The 20,135-nt window shown below is 51.7% G+C and overlaps 2 protein-coding genes across 4 annotated transcripts in view; both read left to right on the forward strand.

Moving 5' to 3' along the window:
* The first annotated feature begins 456 nt into the window (after positions 1 to 456).
* MAPK8IP3 (mitogen-activated protein kinase 8 interacting protein 3) overlaps positions 457 to 20,135 on the forward strand; it is a 62,079-nt gene continuing 42,400 nt past the window's right edge. For all 3 annotated transcript variants that reach the window (XM_007981646.3, XM_007981655.3, XM_007981665.3), the window contains exons 1-2: positions 457 to 934; positions 18,859 to 18,979. In XM_007981646.3, coding sequence (XP_007979837.1) covers positions 617 to 934; positions 18,859 to 18,979 — 439 coding nt within the window. In that variant the 5' untranslated portion in view covers positions 457 to 616. The remainder of the gene's footprint in view (positions 935 to 18,858; positions 18,980 to 20,135) is intronic.
* LOC103231635 (large ribosomal subunit protein eL34-like) lies at positions 13,355 to 18,844 on the forward strand (the record flags this gene model as incomplete). Its single annotated transcript, XM_037990094.2, has 1 exon — positions 13,355 to 18,844. A coding segment is annotated over one exon (396 nt), but the record flags the coding sequence as incomplete, so codon positions are not given.

The raw sequence follows: 20,135 nt of genomic DNA on the forward strand, positions 1-20,135 counted from the left end.
AGGATGAGATGGGCGTTGAGGGTGCATTCACAGAATCCCGGGAGGAGGCAGCTGACTGCGGAAGGCACTAGGAGAGGGGAGGCGCTGGGCGCGGACTGAGCGGGGCGCAGTGCTGTAGGGAACGCAGGCTCATCAGGGCGGCCGGGGTGGAGGCGCAGGCGCTGAGCCTTCACCTAAAGTCGCCGGTGTGTGCAGAGCCCGGAGATGCGACCGAGGTCACCGAAAGCCCAGGGTGGCGGGGACGTGCTCAAGCTACCGCGCGCTGGGGATAGCGACCACCGCCGCCCCGCGGATCCCACCATCCTGGAGAATATGTCCCTCTGCCCGACTCAGTCAAGCTTCCGGCCCGAAGCCCGGCTTCCTCTGACGTCACGGCCCCTGCGCCCCCTGGCGTCGCGGCTGCGGCTGGGCGCGCGGGCACCGCCCCCTCTGGCTGGAGGGCGGGACTTCCGGCGAATGAGTGACGGGCGCTTCCTCGGCAGCGGCGGCGGCTGAGCCCTGAGGCGACAGCAGCTGCGGGAGGCGACGGGCCGCGGCCTGCGGGACCTGAGGCAGCCGGGGAGGGCCGGGCGCGCCGGCCAGATAGCGAGCCGCGCTGGCGGCGGCGGTGGCCGCGATGATGGAGATCCAGATGGACGAGGGCGGCGGCGTGGTGGTGTACCAGGACGACTACTGCTCCGGCTCTGTGATGTCGGAGCGGGTGTCGGGCCTGGCGGGCTCCATCTACCGCGAGTTCGAGCGCCTCATCCACTGCTACGACGAGGAGGTGGTCAAGGAGCTCATGCCGCTGGTGGTGAACGTGCTGGAGAACCTAGACTCGGTGCTCAGCGAGAACCAGGAGCACGAGGTGGAGCTGGAGCTGCTGCGCGAGGACAACGAGCAGCTGCTCACCCAGTACGAGCGCGAGAAGGCGCTGCGCAGGCAGGCGGAGGAGGTGCGTGGGCCGCGGGACCCGCCCGCATCCCCGTCCCGGACCCCCAGCCAGCCCCGGGTCCGGGACCCACACCTGTCCCGACCCCAGACCTCGCCCCGGCGCCCCGGACCCCCAGACCCCGCCCCGAGACCCGCCTGGACCCCCATCCCCCTCCCCAGGACTTCCCCACCCCCTGTGCCCGCCGTGAGACACCTCCCTAGAGCACCCCCCGCCTGCCCCGGGACCCCACCCCGATCCCCGGGGACGCCCTTTTCCGCCCAGGCCTGGGCCCTGGCCCCCTCCTCCCGGTCCCCAGCCCTGAACGCTCAGCCCCAAACCCGATGTGCCTGGCGTCATCCCCGGGGAGCTCAGCTTCAAAGCCAGGCCTCACTCTCCCCTCCCCACCCACCTCTGCATGCCAATTCTCTTTGCTTTCGTGCGTGTGTTCAGTCAAAACCGTTTCCCGACCCCAGGTGCTTCCTCTGTTGGCTGACATTCTAAACCCACCTAGAAAAGGAATCTTTGGTGTTCTTAGGGTGCTGCAGCTGTCTGTTGATGATGTTGGAGACCTTGCCTTGTCCCTAAGTCCGTATTTTGAAGGTCTGTGACATGGGTGAATTGGGTGGTTGATGTAAACACAGAACAAGGCCGCAGGCGGGCTGCTCCTCTGTCAGCAGAAGGAACACTCGAGTTTCTGGAGGTGATCTCTTTGCCCCTTCGTTCCTTGCTTGGCGAGATTGTTAGCTGATGTAGCCAGGGCTGAGAAATCACTCTGGCTTCTGAGGAGTTAAAAGTCTGAGTTTGAAGCGTTTAATTCTGTACTAGGATGTCTCCATAACCTGGAAATCGCTTATTTGTGAAGCAGTTACAAGAGCCGTGCCCTGTGGGGAGCTCCACTTAGCTTCATTCATTCACCATCAGATACTGAGCTGGGCCTGCCTGCGTGTGGGCCCAGAGCCTCGCCCTTTGTGGGAAACAGGTTCAGGGAGGCTGGTTCCCATCCCTACTTTGCCTCTGTGACCTTGGCCTGTCGCCTGCCTGGGGTTTGATTTTCCATCAAAGGAGTGAATTGCACTAGCCCGATCTCTAAGCCCAGAAATTGCCTCGTTCTAGGAGTTAGGTAATGCTGTTTGACTTATGAATAGACGTGTCTTAGGAAATGAGCTTCAATTCCTTTTCAATTAATTTGGATTAACACATTCTTGACTTTAATAGGAAAATAAAAGATGGTGTCAGTATTTTGGCTTTTTCTGAAACCAAGACGATGTATGGCCTAGTTTGGTTTAAAGCGTGTTTATAAAAATAATAACAGTATGTTATATCATTCCTCCTTTACTGCGGTTTCTATTGCGTTTGGGTCATGTCTGTCGGGAGGCGGTTGTGTGTTGATTGGAATGCCGCCGTTCCAGCAAAACTGAGTTAAAGTTCTCAACCTAAGGGAACGCAAGGGTTCATGGATTTTGGAGCTCAGGGTGACTGTAGGCATTTTACTGGGAAGGAAACTTGTCCCGAGAAGTGGAGGGGCTGAACCAAGGTCACCCACCCCAGAAGTGCCCAGCCAGGATGCAGAGTGAACCCGACGCCGGCCTGGGTGCTTGCTTCCATGCCAGGCAGCTGCAGGCACCGGAGGGCTGCTCCCCAGAAGCCTGGAGTGCCAGGGCTCCCCTCGCTCAGCTGTGGAGCTGTGGTTGCCCCGCTGTGCTGGGCACTGCCCTCTACTTCTCTCCCACACTCAGTGGCCTGACCTAGATTTCAGGTGGGTTTCTTTTCTTTCACCTTGTACCTATGTGGTCAGTATAGTGGACGAGAAGGAACTGACAAGAGAAAATCAAGATGGACAACGTTAAGGCTAGAAATTATAACCTTGCCACTTAAAAATGAGCTCTGCATGGGATAGGCGCTGCCCAGCTCTGTGCGGTTCACATGTAAGCTGCCGTGAGTGCATCTGCCCTCCCCCAGGGCTCCCGCTTCACTGAGCTGGCGGGTGTGCTTGCGGTTTGCAAAGCCGCCTTTAGTCTGAGACCCACCATTGCCCCAGCTCTTTAGAGAAGCTGCAGGGAGAGCTTCGGAGCGGAGCCCCGAAGCCAACCAATGCTGGGCCAGCATGGAGGCTGTGATTAAACGCTAATAGTGCGCCCTTGGAAAGACCTCAGGGCCTTACAACTAAGGAAAAGGGCTCCATGCTGTCAACATTGGCATGCCTCCTCCTCTACTGAATCAAGCAGACCTTCATTTCCAGCTTTGTAGACCATTGCGCCCCGTGGGTTAGCGTCTTTTCTAGGCAGGGACTTGTGATCACATAGACGTGTGTCTGATAAGAGGGCAGCGGGACGTCACTCGCTGCAGGCATGTCTTGTTGCAGAGGAGCTCCTGGGTGAGCTGTCAGCAGAAGCTCCGTCCCCAGCCACTCAGCTCAAGAAGGCTTAGTCAGAGCTGGGTAACCTGAGCCACTGCAGCCTCTGAGCAGACAGAATCTGCAGGGTTTTGAAAAAGCCTGGGCAGAGCAGACATCCCTGTTCCCATCTTCTTGCCGGTAATAACCACAGTGATTCCCAGTGTGCTCTGAGACCAGGCAGCTGGGTGTATGGGAGTGACGGGAGCTAGAGAGGGTGGGGTCTCCTGAGAGAGTGACCCAAGCTGTGGAGTCTGCAGACGCCAGCCTGAGCGTCAGCGCGGCCCTCAGGAGCCACACACACTGGGTCCATCCTCTTCCCCTCGCTGGGCTGCAGTGGCTGCGGACTTCGCAAGTCAGTTTCATCTCAAGATCCAAGCACCATCACTGGCTGCTGGTTGCCTGGAGAACTGTGGGCAGGCAGATGTAGCAGAGTCAGGGCAGAGCCCTTGACGGGTTCTCAGGGCCGCCGTGGACGGCAGGCACCGGACATTGCTATCCACCTACCAGACAGTGCAGTTTCTGGTTGTGCAGTTTCTGTTACAAAGTTTTTTAAATCCCTCAAGTTCTTTCTCAGTGGAAAAGAAGGTGGGAAATGGCAGCCGAACGGGGTGGGGGCTGGCGAGCGGCAGATGCTGCCTCCACATGCGCCATCCGGTGCAGCTCCAGAGAAGGCCGTGCAGAGCCACCACATTTGCCGTGCTTACCTGGGCAGCAAAGAGCCCTTAGCCCGTAGTGATCAACCGCTTAGCTCACGAGAGAAAAATAAGGTGTGAGCGATGACATGTGAGTATTAGGAGTCATTATTTGCCTTAAAATCTTATTAACCCTAAAGAAACTGCTGCTGGTAACAGCCCCCAGGCTCATGGTGGCAGCTGGAGCGGGTGTTCTCTCAACAAGACCAGATCATGATGTTTGCTGATCATTCAGCATTTGATGCTATGTAAGGAAAGGATGCAAGGAAAGACAGTTTTATCCAAAACTTACTTTTTCCTAGTTAAATAAAAGTTATCAGCCAGGCACAGTGGCTCACATCTGTAATCCCAGCACTTTGGGAGGCTGAGGCAGGCAAGTGATGAGGTCTCCCCCGTGCCCAGGCTGGTCTCAAACTCCTGGACTCAAGCAATCCTCCCACCTCAGCCTCCCAACATTTGACATTGAACTCCTGACCTCCTCATCTCAGGTCAGGAGTTCGAGACTAGCCTGGGCAACCTGGCAAAACCCCGTCCCTACTTAAAAAACAAAAGAAGAAAAATTAACTGGATGTGGTGGCGGCGCGTGCAATCCCAGCTACTCAGGAGGCTGAGGCAGGAGAATGGCGGGAACCCGGGAGGAGGATGTTCCGGCGAACCGAGATCACACCACTGCCCTCCAGCCTGGGCGACTAGAGTGAGACTCTGTCTCTAAATAAATAAATAAATGTCATTCATTTCATAGAGTATTTGGGTAGGATTCAGCTGGAGAAAACAAATACCATAATCCTGCTCTACAGAGATGATCAGTCTGCCATTTTTTCCTCTTTTTTTTTTTCCTCCGCCCCAGATGATCTGCAGGAAGTTTTTTCCATAAATGAATTAAGATGCATCAGGAATTTTTATTTTTGTTTTTCATATGACAAATAGTAAATTCACCACTGCTTGGCCAGAGTATGTGATTTCTTCTCCTGCCATGTTATGATATTAAGAACAGTTTTTTAAAAAGTGTTTTTTAAATGAAGCTATCAAGATGGGGCCACCAGAGCTGCCTTTCCTAGGTGCCTCTGAAAGCTAGTCTGGTGTAGCGGCACCACTCACCAGAGTACAGCAGTCTCCCTAAAAGTGGAGCAAATACTTGTAGGAACCACGGAGAAGGAGGTACCTGCTAGCCAGAGGGAACATGGGACAGAGGCCGAAGTGGCCTGGAGGCTGCTGGCCACAGCCTGCCCCTCTGCCCCTCTCCTACAGGAGCCCCTGGACCACATGGCAGCAGTCAGACAGGGCCTAGAGCTGAGAGAAGTCAGTTCTTCCAAAATTAAGATTTCTAAATGAAATATCTGTTTCATTTTTAAGTTTTTAAAAACCGTTTTGAAATAATGTCCAGAAAGGTTGCAGAATTAACACTCCTCACCCAGCTTCCCAAGTGCGGGCGTCTTCCCACACTGCTTTCTCTGGCTGTGTGAGGGGCTCAGGGGTCCCTGTGTCCTTGTTGTGTCCTATGTTCTGCACCCCTCATTCTCTGCTCTTTGCGACCTTGACCATTGCGTCAGTCACTTTGCAGCTGTGCTTCGGTCTGGCTGATGGGCCCTGGGGACAAGACACGGGGCACGTCCTCAGGTCTCAGCAGGAAGACCCATGGCCTGCAGAGCCTGCTAGATCCTTAATCTGTGCCAGATGGGCATCAGGCGAGGGGCACAAGATTTTTGGATGGGTCCCTTTCCCCAGGTTCCCATTTATTATCAGGGCGGGAGGATGAGCTGTTAGTACATGAAAATCACTGTAGAAGATCGCCAGGAGCTGCATGGGGTGCCGGCTCTCTGGACTTGTTTTCCTTTGCTCTGTTGAAAGTTGGGCTCCCAAAGCCAGGTGCAGTGGCTCACGCCTGTAATCCCAACACTTTGAAAGGCTAAGGCGGGTGGATCATGAGGTAAGGAGTTTGAGACCAGTCTGGCCAGTATGGTGAAACCCCATCTGTACTAAAAATACAAAAATTAGCTGGGCGTGGTGGTGCACGCTTGTAATCCCAGCTACTTGGAAGGCTGAGGCAGGAGAATCACTTGAACACAGGAGGCGGAGGTTGCAGTGAGCCGAGATCACAACGCCACTGTACTCCAGCCCGGGCAATAGAGGGAGACTCCATCTCAAAAAAAAAAGAAAGTTGGGGTCCCGAGCTCCCCTTGTCACCCTGAGTGTCCATCCGCCACTAGGTCCTCCTGTTCTTTTAGCCTCAGGAGTTCTTTAATGCCTCCACTTTTCATCTCCTTTGCTGCTTTCTGCTTCCAGTCACCACCATCCCAGGGTCTCCTGGCCACTCCCACCCCCACCACTTCGCCAGCCCAGAGAACCCTCACAAAGCATGGCTGGTCTCTGAGTGCTAGGCTGGATTCCAGGCAGGGACATTAGCTGATTGCTCTCCTGAGGCAGACTGGATGTCTCAGGCGGTGATAACATGAGGGGATCTGAGTGACAAGGTGGGCCAGGACACTGGGTGGACAGAGTGAGGCTGTCTCCCCCAGGTGATCCCCCACCCGGCCCACCTCTCACCAGCCTCACCTGCCTCTGGTCTTCTGGCCGCCCCCCGTCCTACAGACCTGCAGCTCCTGCCACCTAGACCACCTCCCCCCACCCCACTCTCGGGGTTTACCTGGCCAGTTCCTGTCTCTGCCTGATTTGCTGGTGTCTGCCTCCCCAGTGCACCTGCAGAGAAGCCCCCATCACCCACCCTGCTCGCCCCTGCCTGGGGAACTGGGCCCCCACCAGGCCTCTCTCCTGGCTTCCACAACTTAAGCTGTTCCCTGCCAACAAGGGGCCGGCACCGTCTGGTTCATTCAGCCTGAGCCTGTTGTTTCTCTGGGCACACCCGGAGATGCTGGTCATCTGTGTATGTGGATAAGGGAAGCTGGCCTTCCCCTGCCTCTGCGCACATCTCACCAAACTGTGCAGTTCCTGAAGGTCAAGGACTGTCTCTTTGGAGCAGCCTTTCTGTCTGACAGAACATTCTGGGATGATGGAAATGTATTTGGTGCTGTCCACTTCAGTAGCTGCTGGCCACATAGGGCCATTGAGCATTTTAGGTGTGACTCATGGAACTGAGGAACTGGGTTTTTAGTTGTATTTACTTATTTTAGAGATGAGGTCTTGCCATGTTGCCCAGGCTGGTATCAAACTCCCGGACCGAAGCAATCCTCCCACCTCAGCCTCCCAATTAGCTGGGACTACAGGCTCATGCCACCATGCCCGGCTGTGTTTTATTTTAATTAATGTAAACATGTGGCCAGGGCTTCCATACTGGACAGTGCGGCTGTGGGCAGTCTAGCTGAGCTGCCTGCATGTAAGGGCAGACGGTGAGTTACTCAGCTTCATGCAAGAAAGATAGATGCTTAAAGGGTGGGTTTGTTTCCTATTTAATGAACATTTTCCAGAAAGTGGGGGGATCCTGTAGCAGTGGGTTTCAGATACAGGAGACCAGACAGGAGAAAATATTGTGAGATGGGAAAGTGGATGCCAGCAACAGGAAACAGCAGAGAGGGGCTGAAGTTCTCGAAAGGCCAAGAAGAGCCTGGTGGGAAATCGGTCTTACCTCAGAACTGCCTGTGCTCAGGGCACAGGATCGACTTTTTCGCCTTAGGCTGCTTTTTCTTTTCTTTCTGTGGGTGAGAATTTTATTGCAGTATCATTGATATACACTGAACTGTACATACTTAAGGAGTACAATTTGATGAGTTTTGAAATATGTATGAACACCTGAAGCCATCCCTGCAGTCCAAGCAGTGTAGATGCCCAGACCCCAGAGTTCCCTGTGCCCTGTGTAACCTCCCTCTGACCCCTCCTTGCCCCACCTGTCCCCAGGTAACCACTGATCTGCCTTCTGTCACTGTAGGTTGATTTGCATTTTCTAGAGCTTTGCATAATGGCCTCCTGCAGTGCATATGTGGTTTCCTATGACCTCTTCCACTCAGTACAGTGATTCGGGGACTCACCCAGGCCATGTGTCCTTTCTCTATGGCCAAGCAGGGTCCCAGCAGTGCTGTTTGTCCATCTGCCTGCCTGCAGGGGAGCTGGGCGGCTTGCTTTTATGTAACCTTCACGCGTGAGCGGTTTGTAAGCCCGCTCACCCCGGGGCAGGGTGTTGGGCCAAGCACTGCTCGGGATAGGCTGGCGGTGAAACACAGAGGCTAGAATCTGCTTATGAGGCGGATGAGTCTTTGCGGAGACCCTTAGAACCCAAAACATCATTACCCTGTTGCATTTTTTTTTAGCCACTGTTAGGGCAAGAGATCCGGGGCATGCCACGTGAAATGCGACAGGGCCTTTCCTGAAGACGGCTCCTCTGTGCGGTGGGTTTCCCACACAGGGCCTAAGGCATTTCGATTCTTGTTATCAACAACCAGATTCAAAACTTGCCTTTCGTTTAAGTTTCTGGGTGCCCTTTCCTCCCCAGACCTCTGGGGAGTTTTGGGCTCCTGTTTCCTAACCTTTCCCCAGCCAGCCTTCCCATCACCTTTCCTTCTCCCCAGGAAATGAATTCCCAGATAAATGTACAGTCCCAGTGGGCCCTTGCACAGGTGTGTCTCTACGTCCCTGCCTGAGGTTACAGCATTCATGTTTTGAGAGCAAGGACCCTTTGTCTACTGAGAAGAGCGAACTGAGGCACGGTTAGCAGGCCCCCCCGTTCAGTGCAACCAGAGGGAGTCAGAGGCTGGGGCTGGTTAGGAAGTTTCAGAAGCCAGTGTAAACTCCTAAGAATGCGCCCAGAGAATAAAAGTTTACTTGAGAATAATTTTTCCCAGGGAGATGTTTCATAGGATGGGACATTTAACTTAGGGTTTTAGTTTTATCTTCATTTTTCTTCCGCTGGTACCAACCATATAAATTTATATATATATCTATATATGTGTGTGTATATATATCCCAATACAAATATATATGTACTAGTAAGACAGATGGAGAAATATATATATACATTTCCCCATCTGTCTTACCCATTCTTGAAAATCAGTTTGTATTCAACTAGTTGGGATTTGTTTCATGTGGACGCTGAACCCAGCAGTCCCTTTCACAGAAACGTGAGGAAGCCTTGCTTTTCAACCTGATTTTTGGATTCCCGAGCTGGTGGCCGGATCTCTCCGCCTCACATGTAACACCTGAATGGAGAAATGTCCTTCCCTCCACCCGTGTGCCGTCCAGCAGGCTTCGGGGGCAGCTTTGTAACTCCAGGGCCACCCCCTGCACGTCCTCTCTCTGCGTTTTAGATCTAGGTGGCCAGGCAGTTGTGGGAAGTGGAAGGAGCTCCGACTGCCCCCTGCCAGCCCTGGGTAACCACAGCCATGCAAGGTCCCTGCCCGTACCTGGGAACTAGCTGTGAAGGGCATCTGCCAGGGATGTGCCCAGCGCCCAACTGTTTGCCTGCTTAAGATAAAAGACCAAAAATGAGCCTTTTTCCTTGGAAATTCATACCGCCCCCTCATTCCCAGGGAAGGAAACAAATTGATCGGTATTGCAGAAGAACGAGATCTTTGATTCGTGTGAACGTTCGTTTCTAACCAACCAGCCAGAGCTGAATTGTTTCCCGCTGGTGAGCCTGGCCTAACGGACATATGAGAGGGGAGGTTTGGATTTTTTGTTTTTATTTATTTATTTACTTATTTATTTATTGAGATGTAGTCTCGATCTGTTGCTCAGGCTGGATTGTAGTGGCAGGATCTTGGCTCACTGCAACCTCCGCCCTCCAGGTTCAAGCAATTCTCCTGCCTCAGCCTCCTGAATACCTGGGATTACAGGCGCCCGCCACCACACCCGGCTAATTTTTTATATTTTTGACAGAGATGGGGTTTCACCATGTTCGCCAGGCTGGTCTTGAACTGCTGACTTCAGGTGGTCTGCCCACCTCAGCCTCCCAAAGTGCTGGGATTACAGGCACGAGCCACTGCACCGGCTGTTGGATTTAATGTGTTACTTTACTCACCAGGAAAGTGTCCATGGGTTGTGAAAGTTACCAAAAGCCTGTTGATCGCCCTGTGAAGGAACTTACCTGGCCATTGCTCTGACATTCTGAGTCCAGAATATTGTCGTCTTGATTTTATATTTGACATGAAAAAGTCAGCCACTGTGTAACTTTGTTTACATATAAAAGGAAGGATGATCTCATTCTATGGAATACTAAAATACTTGGATTACTAGATTTTGGAAGACCCTATGCTCTCAGGTCATTTCTTTTTTTTTTTTTTTTTTGAGACAGTCTCCCTCTGTCATGCAATGGCGCGATCTCCGCTCACTGCAGCCTCCGCCTCCCAGGTTCAAACGATTCTCCTGCCTCACCTCCTTAGCTGGGATTACAGGTGTGCACCACTATGCCCGGCTAATTTTGGTATTTTTAGTAGAGACGGGGGTTTCACCATGTTGGTCAGGCTCGTCTCGAACTCCTGACCTCGTGATCCGCCCACCTTGGCCTCCCAAAGGGCTGGGATTACAGGAGTGAGCCACTGTGCCCGTTTATTTCAATATGTATCTTGACATTCACCGAAAATGCTAGGCACGGTGGCTCATGCCTATAATCCCAGCACTTTGGGAGGCTGAGGTGGATGAATGACCTGAGGTTAGGAGTTTGAGACCAGCCTGGCCAACATGGCAGAACCCTGTCTCTACTAAAAATACAAAAATTAGCCAGGTGTGACTGGGCGCAGTGGCCCACACCTATAATCCCAGCACTTTGGGAGGCTGAGGCAGGCAGATCACGAAATCAAGGAGATCAAGACCATCCTGGCTAACACAGTGGAGCCCATCTCTACTAAAAATACAAAAAAATTAGCCAGGTGTGGTGGTGGGTGCCTGTGATCCTAGGTACTTGGGAGGCTGAAGCAGGAGAATCGCTTGAACCCAGGAGGCAGAGGTTGCAGTGAGCTAAGATTGCATTACTGCACTCCAGCCTGGGCAACAGAGCGAGACTGTCTCAAAAAAAATTAAAAAAAAATTAGTCAGGTGTGGTGGTGGGTGCCTATAATCCTAGCTACTCGGGAGGCTGGGAGGCTGAGGCAGGAGAATCACTTGAACCCAGGAGGCAGAGGTTGCAGTGAGCCAAGATCGCGCCACTGCACTCCAGCGTAGGTGACGGAGGAAAGAAAAAAAGAGAGAAAGAGAGAAAGAGAGAGAAGAGAAGAGAAGAAATTCACCAAAAAGCAAATTCTGAAAACATAAGTTGAATTTAATTTTCAAGCAGAGCCCTTTGATCGTGGGAGGGATGGGGAAGTACATCTTAAAAACATGTCTAAAAAGGGAATCCTGTGGCATATTGGTACCTAGACGTGAGAGTTGTTTCGTGTCTCAGCTGAGGAACGACACCCGTGTTTTCCTTCATTTTGTAATCTCGAGTCATTGCTCTGTGGGATGCTCAAAGGTGACCCACGGGTAGCCTCACACGTCCGGCTGCCACACGGCGTTTCACTAGACTCGGCTAGAGAGGTAGTCGTGTCAAAGACACGCTGCCTTGCAGCACGGACCACGGACACATGCACAGAAACCGTTCACTTTGCCACCGTCACCCCTTCAGCAGGTCTCTGGGACCAAGATACTACTGTGCTGTATTCCGGGTAGTTCTTTTATTTTTTTATAACCTAGTACTATGCAGGCCCATTCAACAAAAAAGCTGATAGTTAAAACGTTATTTTTCTCAGCTCCGTTCATATTTTGTAATCGTGCTTTATAGACTTAAATTCATCTCTCTTCCCCAAGTCCCCACCACTGAAAATTCTTAGTTCTCTCTCTATATATATTTTTTTTTTTCCTGAGACGGAGTCTCGTTCTGTCACCCAGGCTGGAGGGCAGTGGCACTATCTCGGCTCACTGCAAGCTCCGCCTCCTGGGTTCACGCCATTCTCCTGCCTCAGCCTCCTGAGTAGCTGGGACTATAGGCGCCTGCCACCACCATGCCTGGCTAATCTTTTTTGTATCTTTAGTAGAGATGGGGTTTCACCTTGTTAGGGTGGTCTCGATCTCCTGACCTCGTGATCCTCCCATCTCAGCCTCCCAAAGTGCTGGGACTACAGGTGTGAGCCACCATGCCCGTCTGAAAATTTTTGGTTCTCTTAAATCAGAAGTAAATGGTTTGTTTTGTTTTGTTTTGTTTTTGACAGAGTTTCACTCTTGTTGCCCAGGCTGGAGTGCAATGTCATGGCCTCAGCTCACTGAAACCTCCACCTCCCGGGTTCAAGGGATTCTCCTGCCTCAGCCTCCCGAGTAGCTGGGATTACAGGCATGCACCACCACGCCCCGTTAATTTTGTATTTTTAGTAGAGACGGGGTTTCACCATGTTGGCCAGGTTGGTCTTGAACTCCTGATCTCAGGTGATCCCCCCACCTCAGCCTCCTAAAGTGCTGCTGGGATTACAGGCGTGAGTCACTGCGCCTGGCCTATGATTTTTTTTTTTTGAGATGGAGTTTCGCTCTTATTGGCCAGGCTGGAGTGCAATGGCGCAATCTTGGCTCACTGCAACCTCTGCCTCCTGAGTTCAAGCGATCCTCCTGCCTCAGCCCCATTAGTAGCTGGGACTACAAGTGTGTGCCACCATGCCCGGCTAATTTTTGTATTTTTAGTAGAGACAGGGTTTCTCCATGTTGATCAGGCTTGTCTCGAACTCCCGACCTCAGGTGATCCACCCGCCTCAGCCTTCCAAAGATGCTCAGGGCTAGACTAATGCTGGGATTACAAGCGTGAGCCACCGCGCCTGGCCAATGATCTTTAAATAAAAATATTCTCTGGGCCGGGTGCAGTGGCTCACACCTGTAATACCAGTGCTTTGGGTAGCCAAGGCAGGCAGATTCCTTGAGGTCAGGAGTCCGAGAGCAGCCTGGCCAACGTGGTGAAACCCTGTCTCTACTAAAAATACAAAAGTTGACCAGGTGCAGTGGCTCATGCCTGTAATCCCAGCACTTTGGGAGGCTGAGGTGGGCGGATCACAAGGTCAGGAGATCGAGACCATGCTGGCTAACTCGGTGAAACCCCGTCTCTACTAAAACTACAAAAAATTAGCCAGGCGAGGTGGCGGGGCGCCTGTAGTCCCAGCTACTTGGGAGGCTGAGGCAGGAGAATGGCATGAACCCGGGAGGCGGAACTTGCAGTGAGCCGAGATCACGCCACTGTACTCCAGCCTGGGCGACAGAGCGAGACTCCATCTCAAAAAAAAAAAAAAAATACAAAAGTTAGCGGGGCGTGGTGGTGGGCGCCTGTAATCTCAGCTACTCAGAGGTTGAGGCAGGAGAATCGCGTGAACCTGGGAGATGGAGGTTGCAGTGAGCCAAGATCTCACTGCTGCGCACCAGCCTGGGCAACAGCCGTCTCCAAAAAATACAAATAAATAAGAATTTTCGCTCTTTCGGGGACATTGTCTGCAGGCACTCAGAGTGGTCCAGCGTTTGACATACCGACGTAGGCTTTCCTACAATACAGCCTCTAACAAAACTAGGCTGTCCCGAACCCCTGGTAATAGGATTGTTTACCTTTATACTAAGAAGGTTGAGAAAGCACCAAAATCTGCATGTGGTGTGTGCCCAGGCAGACTTCGAGGGGTTCGTGCTGTAAGACCGAAAGTTCTTATGAGATTGTCCAAAACAAAGAAACATGTCAGCAGGGCCTATGGTGGTTCCATGTGTGCTGAATGTGTTCGTGACAGGATCAAGCGTGCTTTCCTTATCGAGGAGCAGAAAATCGTTGTGAAAGTGTTGAAGGCACAAGCACAGAGTCAGAAAGGTAAATAAAAAAAATGAAACTTTTTTAAGTAATAAAAATGAAAAGACGTAAAAAAAATAAAATTACATAAATAAGAGTTTTCCAGCGTCCTGCCCCAAAAGCCCCATCAGAGGACTCTTCACTTCCTCAAGATGAGTTTTCTGTCAACCCAAGTCTAGCCCTGAGCATCTTCTCACTGAAATCAAGAAATCAACCTTAGGGGCTGGGCCTCCTCACCTGTAGTCGCTGTGCTTCGGGAGGCTGTGGCAGAAGGATTGCTTGAGCCCAGTAGGTCAAGGCTGCAGTGAGCCTTGGTCATGCTGCTGTACTCCAGTCTGGGTAACAGAGCAAGACCCATCTCCATAGAGCAAGACCCCATCTCAAGCAGTCTTCCTGCCTCAACCTCCCAAGTAGATGGCACTATGGGCATGCAACAGTATGCCCAGCTAATTATTTTTTGCAAAGATAAGGTCTTATTATATTGCCCAGACTGGGCTCGAACTCTTAGCCTCAAGTGGCACTCCTGCCTCAGCCACCCAAAGTGCTGGGATTACAGATGTGAGCCACTGTGCCTGGCCTGAGACCCCATCTTTAAAAAGAAAAAAAAAATGGCCCCTTGCTAAGGGGCAGAGACCTGGCGCTTTCTGACAGGTGAGTTGCATAACCAAAAAATAAATATGTGTGTAGGTGATTCAGAATGATTCTCAAATTAATCTAGAAGGAGAAATTAGGAATAACCAAGAAAATGTTGAAAAGGAAGATGTAAGAGGGAGAGCAGATATTAGATACTAGAAGGTACCGTAACACCACAACACCAGTTTAAAAACCTGTGGTGCTGGCTCAGAAACAGACTGAAATATAGCCAGGCACAGTGGCTCATGCCTGTAATCCCAACAGTCTGGGAGGCTGAGAGGGGATCGCTGGAACCCAGGAGTTTGAGATCGGCCTGGGTAACATAGGGAGACCCTATCTCTACAACAGAAACACAAAAATTAGCCCAATGTGGTGGTGGCACGTGCCTGTGTTCCCAGCTGCCCGGGAGACTGAGATGGGAGGATTCCTTGAGCCCACGAGGTCAAGGCTACAGTGAGCCGTGACTGTGCCACTGCACTCCAGCCTGGGTGACAGAGCAAGACCCTGTCCCAAAAAAATTGAAAAATAAAAGTAAAGGGGAAAAAAGCCTCATTTAAAAAAAAAAAAAAAGTATAAAAAAAATGTTGAGAGTTCTACAAAATGGATCTGTCCCACTTTTAGGGGGAATGTAAGTTGGGACAACCTCTGAAGAGTCACTTAGCAGTGCATGACCACATCCTCGGAGAGCAGGAGGCCAGCAGGCGGATGTACAAAGACGTATGCGCACACAGCTTTGTTTGTTTGTTTGTTTTTCTTTTGAGACAGAATCTCGCTCTTGTTGCCCAGGCTGGAGTGCAATGGCGTGATCTTGGCTCACTGCAACCTAGGTTCAAGCAATTCTCCTACCTCAGCCTCCTGAGTAGCTGGGATTACAGGCGCATATTGCCACGCCCAGCTAATTTTTTATATTTTTAGTAGAGACGGGGGTTTCACCGTGTTAGCCAGGCTGGTCTTGAACTCCTGACCTCAGGTGATCCACCTGCCTTGGCCTCCCAAAGTGCTAGGATTACAGGTGTGAGCCACCGCGCCTGGCTAGCCTTTTTATAATAGCAAACATTTTAAAGCAACCTGAAAGTCCATAAAGAGATAATGGATTGAGCAAACTGTGCTCTACCCACACACTCCCAGCAGAACACACACCTGCCAAAAATGGAAGTGGTAGAATGTGCCTGTTGGTGTTAAAAGGCATTTCAGTATAAATCAGTGAATAAAGCAGGTTACAAACACTGTGTACAAGATGATCGCACATCTGCTCTACGCACACACATACAAATCCAGAAGCACGTCACACAATTTTTAACTGACCCTATAGACAGAGCCTTGTAATTTAAAATTTTTTCTGTTTTTACCTAACACCGATTTTCCTACAAAAACTTACATTGTTTGTATAATTCTTTTCATTTTTTATATAACAGGAAATAAAATTACCTACTTTAAAAAATATCCAGGCTGGGCGTGGTGGCTCACGCCTGTGATCCCAGCACTCTGGGAGGCGGAGGCGGGTGGATCACGAGGTCAGGAGATCGAGACCATTCTGGCTAACACTGTGAAACCCCGTCTCTACTAAAAAACGCAAAAAATTAGCTGGGTGTAGTGGCGGGCACCTGTAGTCCCAGCTACTGGGAAGCTGAGGCAGGAGAATGGCGGGAACCCGGGAGGCGGAGGTTGCAGTGAGCAGAGATCGCGCCACTGCACTGCAGCCTGGGCGACAGAGCGAGACTCTGTCTCAAAAAAGAAAAAAAAATTCTTATCAGTCGATTAATAGCATGTGTGTGTTCTTCATATCCTAGTTGTAGCCACAGTTAATTCAAAACCGCGTATTTTTATTTTTTGTGCCGCTGCACAGAAAAGTCATGCGTTTTCCCAGCTGTGGAGTGTTTGTTTTCTTCATTTTCCTTAAGTTGCATGTGATGCCCGTAACACAGACCCTTCCTACTGCATCCTGCTCCCTGCCTGCCCCTCCCGCTGCCTCTGTGGTTTTCTGCCCTCTCAGTAACTGCACAGGATGAGTCACCTCTTGGGCAGAGCCCCAGTGGTTTCAACACAAAGACCTTTTCAGAAGCTGCTGCTACAGGAAGAAGCGTCGAGGGGCCTAGTATCTGGGTGGGAGAGTGGGTAGAGTTATTACAGGGAACACAGCTGTGGCCACTACCCATGAATCTTCCAGATCCTGAAAGATGAAATCCACTGCCCAGTTTGTATTCCCACCTTCTGAGAAACCCTTTGTCTTCAGAACCCAGCTAACGCTGGGTGCAGTCGCTCAGGCCTGTAATCCCAGCACTTTGGGAGGCTGAGGTGGGAGGATCGCTTGAGCCCAGGAGTTTGAGACCAACCTGGGAACCATAGCAAGACTAAAATTTTTTTTTTTTGAGACAGAGTCTCGCTCTGTCACCCAGGCTGAAGTGCAGTGGTGCGATGTCGGCTCACTGCAAGCTCCGCCTGCCAGGTTCACGCCATTCTCCTGTCTCAGCCTCCCAAGTAGCTGGGACTACAGGCACCCACCACCACGCCCGGCTGATTTTTTGTATTTTTAGTGGAGACGGGGTTTCACCTTGTTAGCCAGGATGGAGTTGATCTTCTGGCCTCGTGATCCGCCCACCTCGGCCTCCCAAAGTGCTAGGACTACAGGCTTGAGCCACTGCGCCCAGCCAATTTTTTTTTTTTTTGAGATGGAGTCTTGATCTGTCTCCCAGGCTGGAGTATAGCGGGGTGATCTGGGCTCACTGCAATCTCCACCTCCCAGGTTCAAGTGATTCTCCTGCCTCAGCCTCCCAAGTAGCTGAGATTACAGGCGTGTGCCACCACACCTGGCTAGTTTTTGTATTTTTTAGTAGAAACAGGGTTTCACCATGTTGGTCAGGCTGATCTCGAACTCCTAACCTCAGATGATCCGCCCACCTTGGCCTCCCAAAGTTCTAGAATGAGGCAGGAGAATCGCTTGAACCCAGGAGGTGCAGGTTGTGGTGTATTTTTTAGTAGAAACTGGATTTCACCATATTGGTCACGCTGGTCTCGAACACTCACTCAGACTGGTGGTTCACAGCGTGAGCCACTGTGCCCGGCCTCTACAAAAAAATTTTAAAAATTAGCCAGGCCTGGTGACACATGCCTGTGGTCCCAGCTACTCAGGAGGTGGAGGCAGGAGGATCATTTGAGCCCAGGTGCTCAAGGCTGCAGCAAGTTGTGATCGCACCACTGCAGTCCAGCCTCAGAGACAGAGCAAGACTCTGTCTAAAAAAAAAAAAAAAAAAAGGGGGCTCAAGCCTGTAATCCCAGCACTTTGGGAGGCCGAGGCGGGTGGATCACGAGGTCAGGAGATCGAGACCATCCTGGCGAACACGGTGAAACCCCGTCTTTACTAAAAATACAAAAAATTAGCCGGGCGAGGTGGCGGGCGCCTGCAGTCCCAGCTAATTGGGAGGCTGAGGCAGGAGAATGGCGTGAACCCGGGAGGCGGAGCTTGCAGTGAGCCGAGATCGCGCCACTGCACTCCAGCCTGGGTGACAGAGGGAAACTCCATCTGAAAATAAAAGAAAAGAAAGCCCAGCTGGTATTTATACTTCTTCCAGTGCAATTTCTTGATAATATTCCTCCGTTTTCTACTCTGTAAAAACAAGGTGTTAACAGCTCCCTCTCTGGGCTCCTGTAGGAATTACACTCAGGGCATCGATGCCTGGCCAGAGGCCTGGCCACACCTGGGTCCTCAATGGCCCCTCTGCTCCTCAGACCTTTCATGAGCTGCTTTTATTTTGCAAAGTGTTTTGTTTTCACTTGGTTTGATAATAATTTTGTCCTGAAACTTACCACATAAGGTTAAGATTCGAAACCTAGACCATTCTCGCTGCCTTTTTATTTAAGGACTAGGAGCAAGACTGTGTTGCTGGTTATCCCAGTAACGATGGTGTCCTGAGCTGAGGTGCAACTGAGATGCAGAAAAGTAGGCTCAACCTTGTTCTGAGGCGTGGAGTTGAGAGGAGTCAGACGGCTCCATTGCAAACAGGACTGGCTGCATGCTCATGGATCCCAGTGCATAAATGGAAACACAGGGCTCTGTGTTCAAAAATTAGCAAACATTTCAAGATGACAGCAGCCAAGCCAAGCATGGAGCCTTCTGAGTGCAGGGTCCTGCACTTTGGGTCTCGTGCAGCCGTGAAGACGGCCATAATTGGAAACAACAGGTTCCCTTCACAGCAAATCCTCCCTGGACAGGAGAGTGCTGGCATGTCCTGGGGTTATGAGCACCCCCGGAGGGTGAGGAGGATGCGATCTTGCAGTCCTGGAGGGCTCTCCCGCCCTGCTCCCATGGCTCCTCACTGTGCCTGAAGAGGGTGGTGGCCACAGCCATGTGGCAGGAAGCCCCCATTCCGGCCTGGCCACTGGCCAGCTTGTGGCCTTGGGGACATCTTTGGCCCCTGGGCCCTCAAAGCCTGCGGTCCTTCAAGTGAAAGGCGGCTGTTCCACACTCACTTATGATGCCTGCTCTTTCTCTCCCTTCCATGCACAGAAATTCATTGAGTTTGAAGATGCTCTGGAACAAGAGAAGAAAGAGCTGCAAATCCAGGTGGAGCACTACGAGTTCCAGACGCGCCAGCTGGAGCTGAAGGCCAAGAACTATGCTGATCAGAGTAAGTGGCTGGGGGGAGCCTGGGGGTGCACCTGATGGGCGCTGCCCTGGGACGGCTCTGGCTTGGGAGGACGTGGGGCGCCTTCCACACAAGCGGACAAGAGGAACCCCAGTGGGAGCCTCAGCTATGTATTCCAGCTCTTTGCACTGCTGCCTGTTTCTGTAATGGGCCCCAGATTGTGTGTGGACATAAGTAAATAAGGTCCCTGTGGCCCCAGAGCACTTTTGCTTCAGAGTGGATTCGACCCCCAGATCACAAGTCTGTGGTCCTGAAGGTCCTTCCTGCACCTTTTGAACAGAGCTCCTGCAGCCCTGGGTCCCCACCTGTTCGCACTGCTGAGGAGCGACGGCTCCTTCTCAGGCAGGAGGGTGGGCCCGATGGTGTAGCCCCACTGGAGTGACAGCACCTAGGTGGGGGCACAGCTGATCAGGGCGTCTGTCCCCTGCAAGGCGAAGTGGCAAGAGGGTTTATTATTATTATTATAAGAACAATTGGTTTACTTATCTTTAAAAGTCTTTGCTTCAACTCTGCTGTCATTGTTATAGGCCAGGCATGATGGCATGCGCCTGTGGTCTCAGCTGGGCTGACACTGAGGCTGCAGTGTGGGCACAGAGAGACTCCATCTCTAAAAAAAAAAAAAAAAAAAAACAGGGCCGGGCGCGGTGGCTCACGCCTGTGATCCCAACACTTTGGGAGGCTGAGGCGGGTGGATCACCTGAGCTCAGGATTTCGAGACCAGCCTGGCCAATATGGCGAAACCCCGTCTCTACTAAAAATACAAAAATTAGCCAGACGTGGTGGCACACACCTGTAGTCCCAGCTACTAATGGGGCTGAGGCAGGAGGATCGCTTGAACCCAGGAGGTGGAGGTTGCAGTGAGCCAAGATCATGCCATTGCACTCCAGCCTGGGACTCCGTCTCAAAAAAGAAAAATTTAAAAAAGAAGAAATGAGGATTTCCTGTGTAATTTTCCTTTTCTGTAATTAGATGTTTTGTTTTGTTTGGAGACAGAGTTTCACTCTTTTCGCCCAGGCTGGAGTGCAATGGTGCGATCTCAGCACCGTGGTAGCAGCTTCCACACACAGGTGAACACGCTGGCATTCACAGTGCAGAGCAAACCTAAGGGCCGCGCTGAGCATACCTAGGTGATGCCTTT

Source organism: Chlorocebus sabaeus, chromosome 5 (genome assembly GCF_047675955.1).
Source record: "Chlorocebus sabaeus isolate Y175 chromosome 5, mChlSab1.0.hap1, whole genome shotgun sequence".
Taxonomy (NCBI): Eukaryota; Metazoa; Chordata; class Mammalia; order Primates; family Cercopithecidae; genus Chlorocebus; species Chlorocebus sabaeus.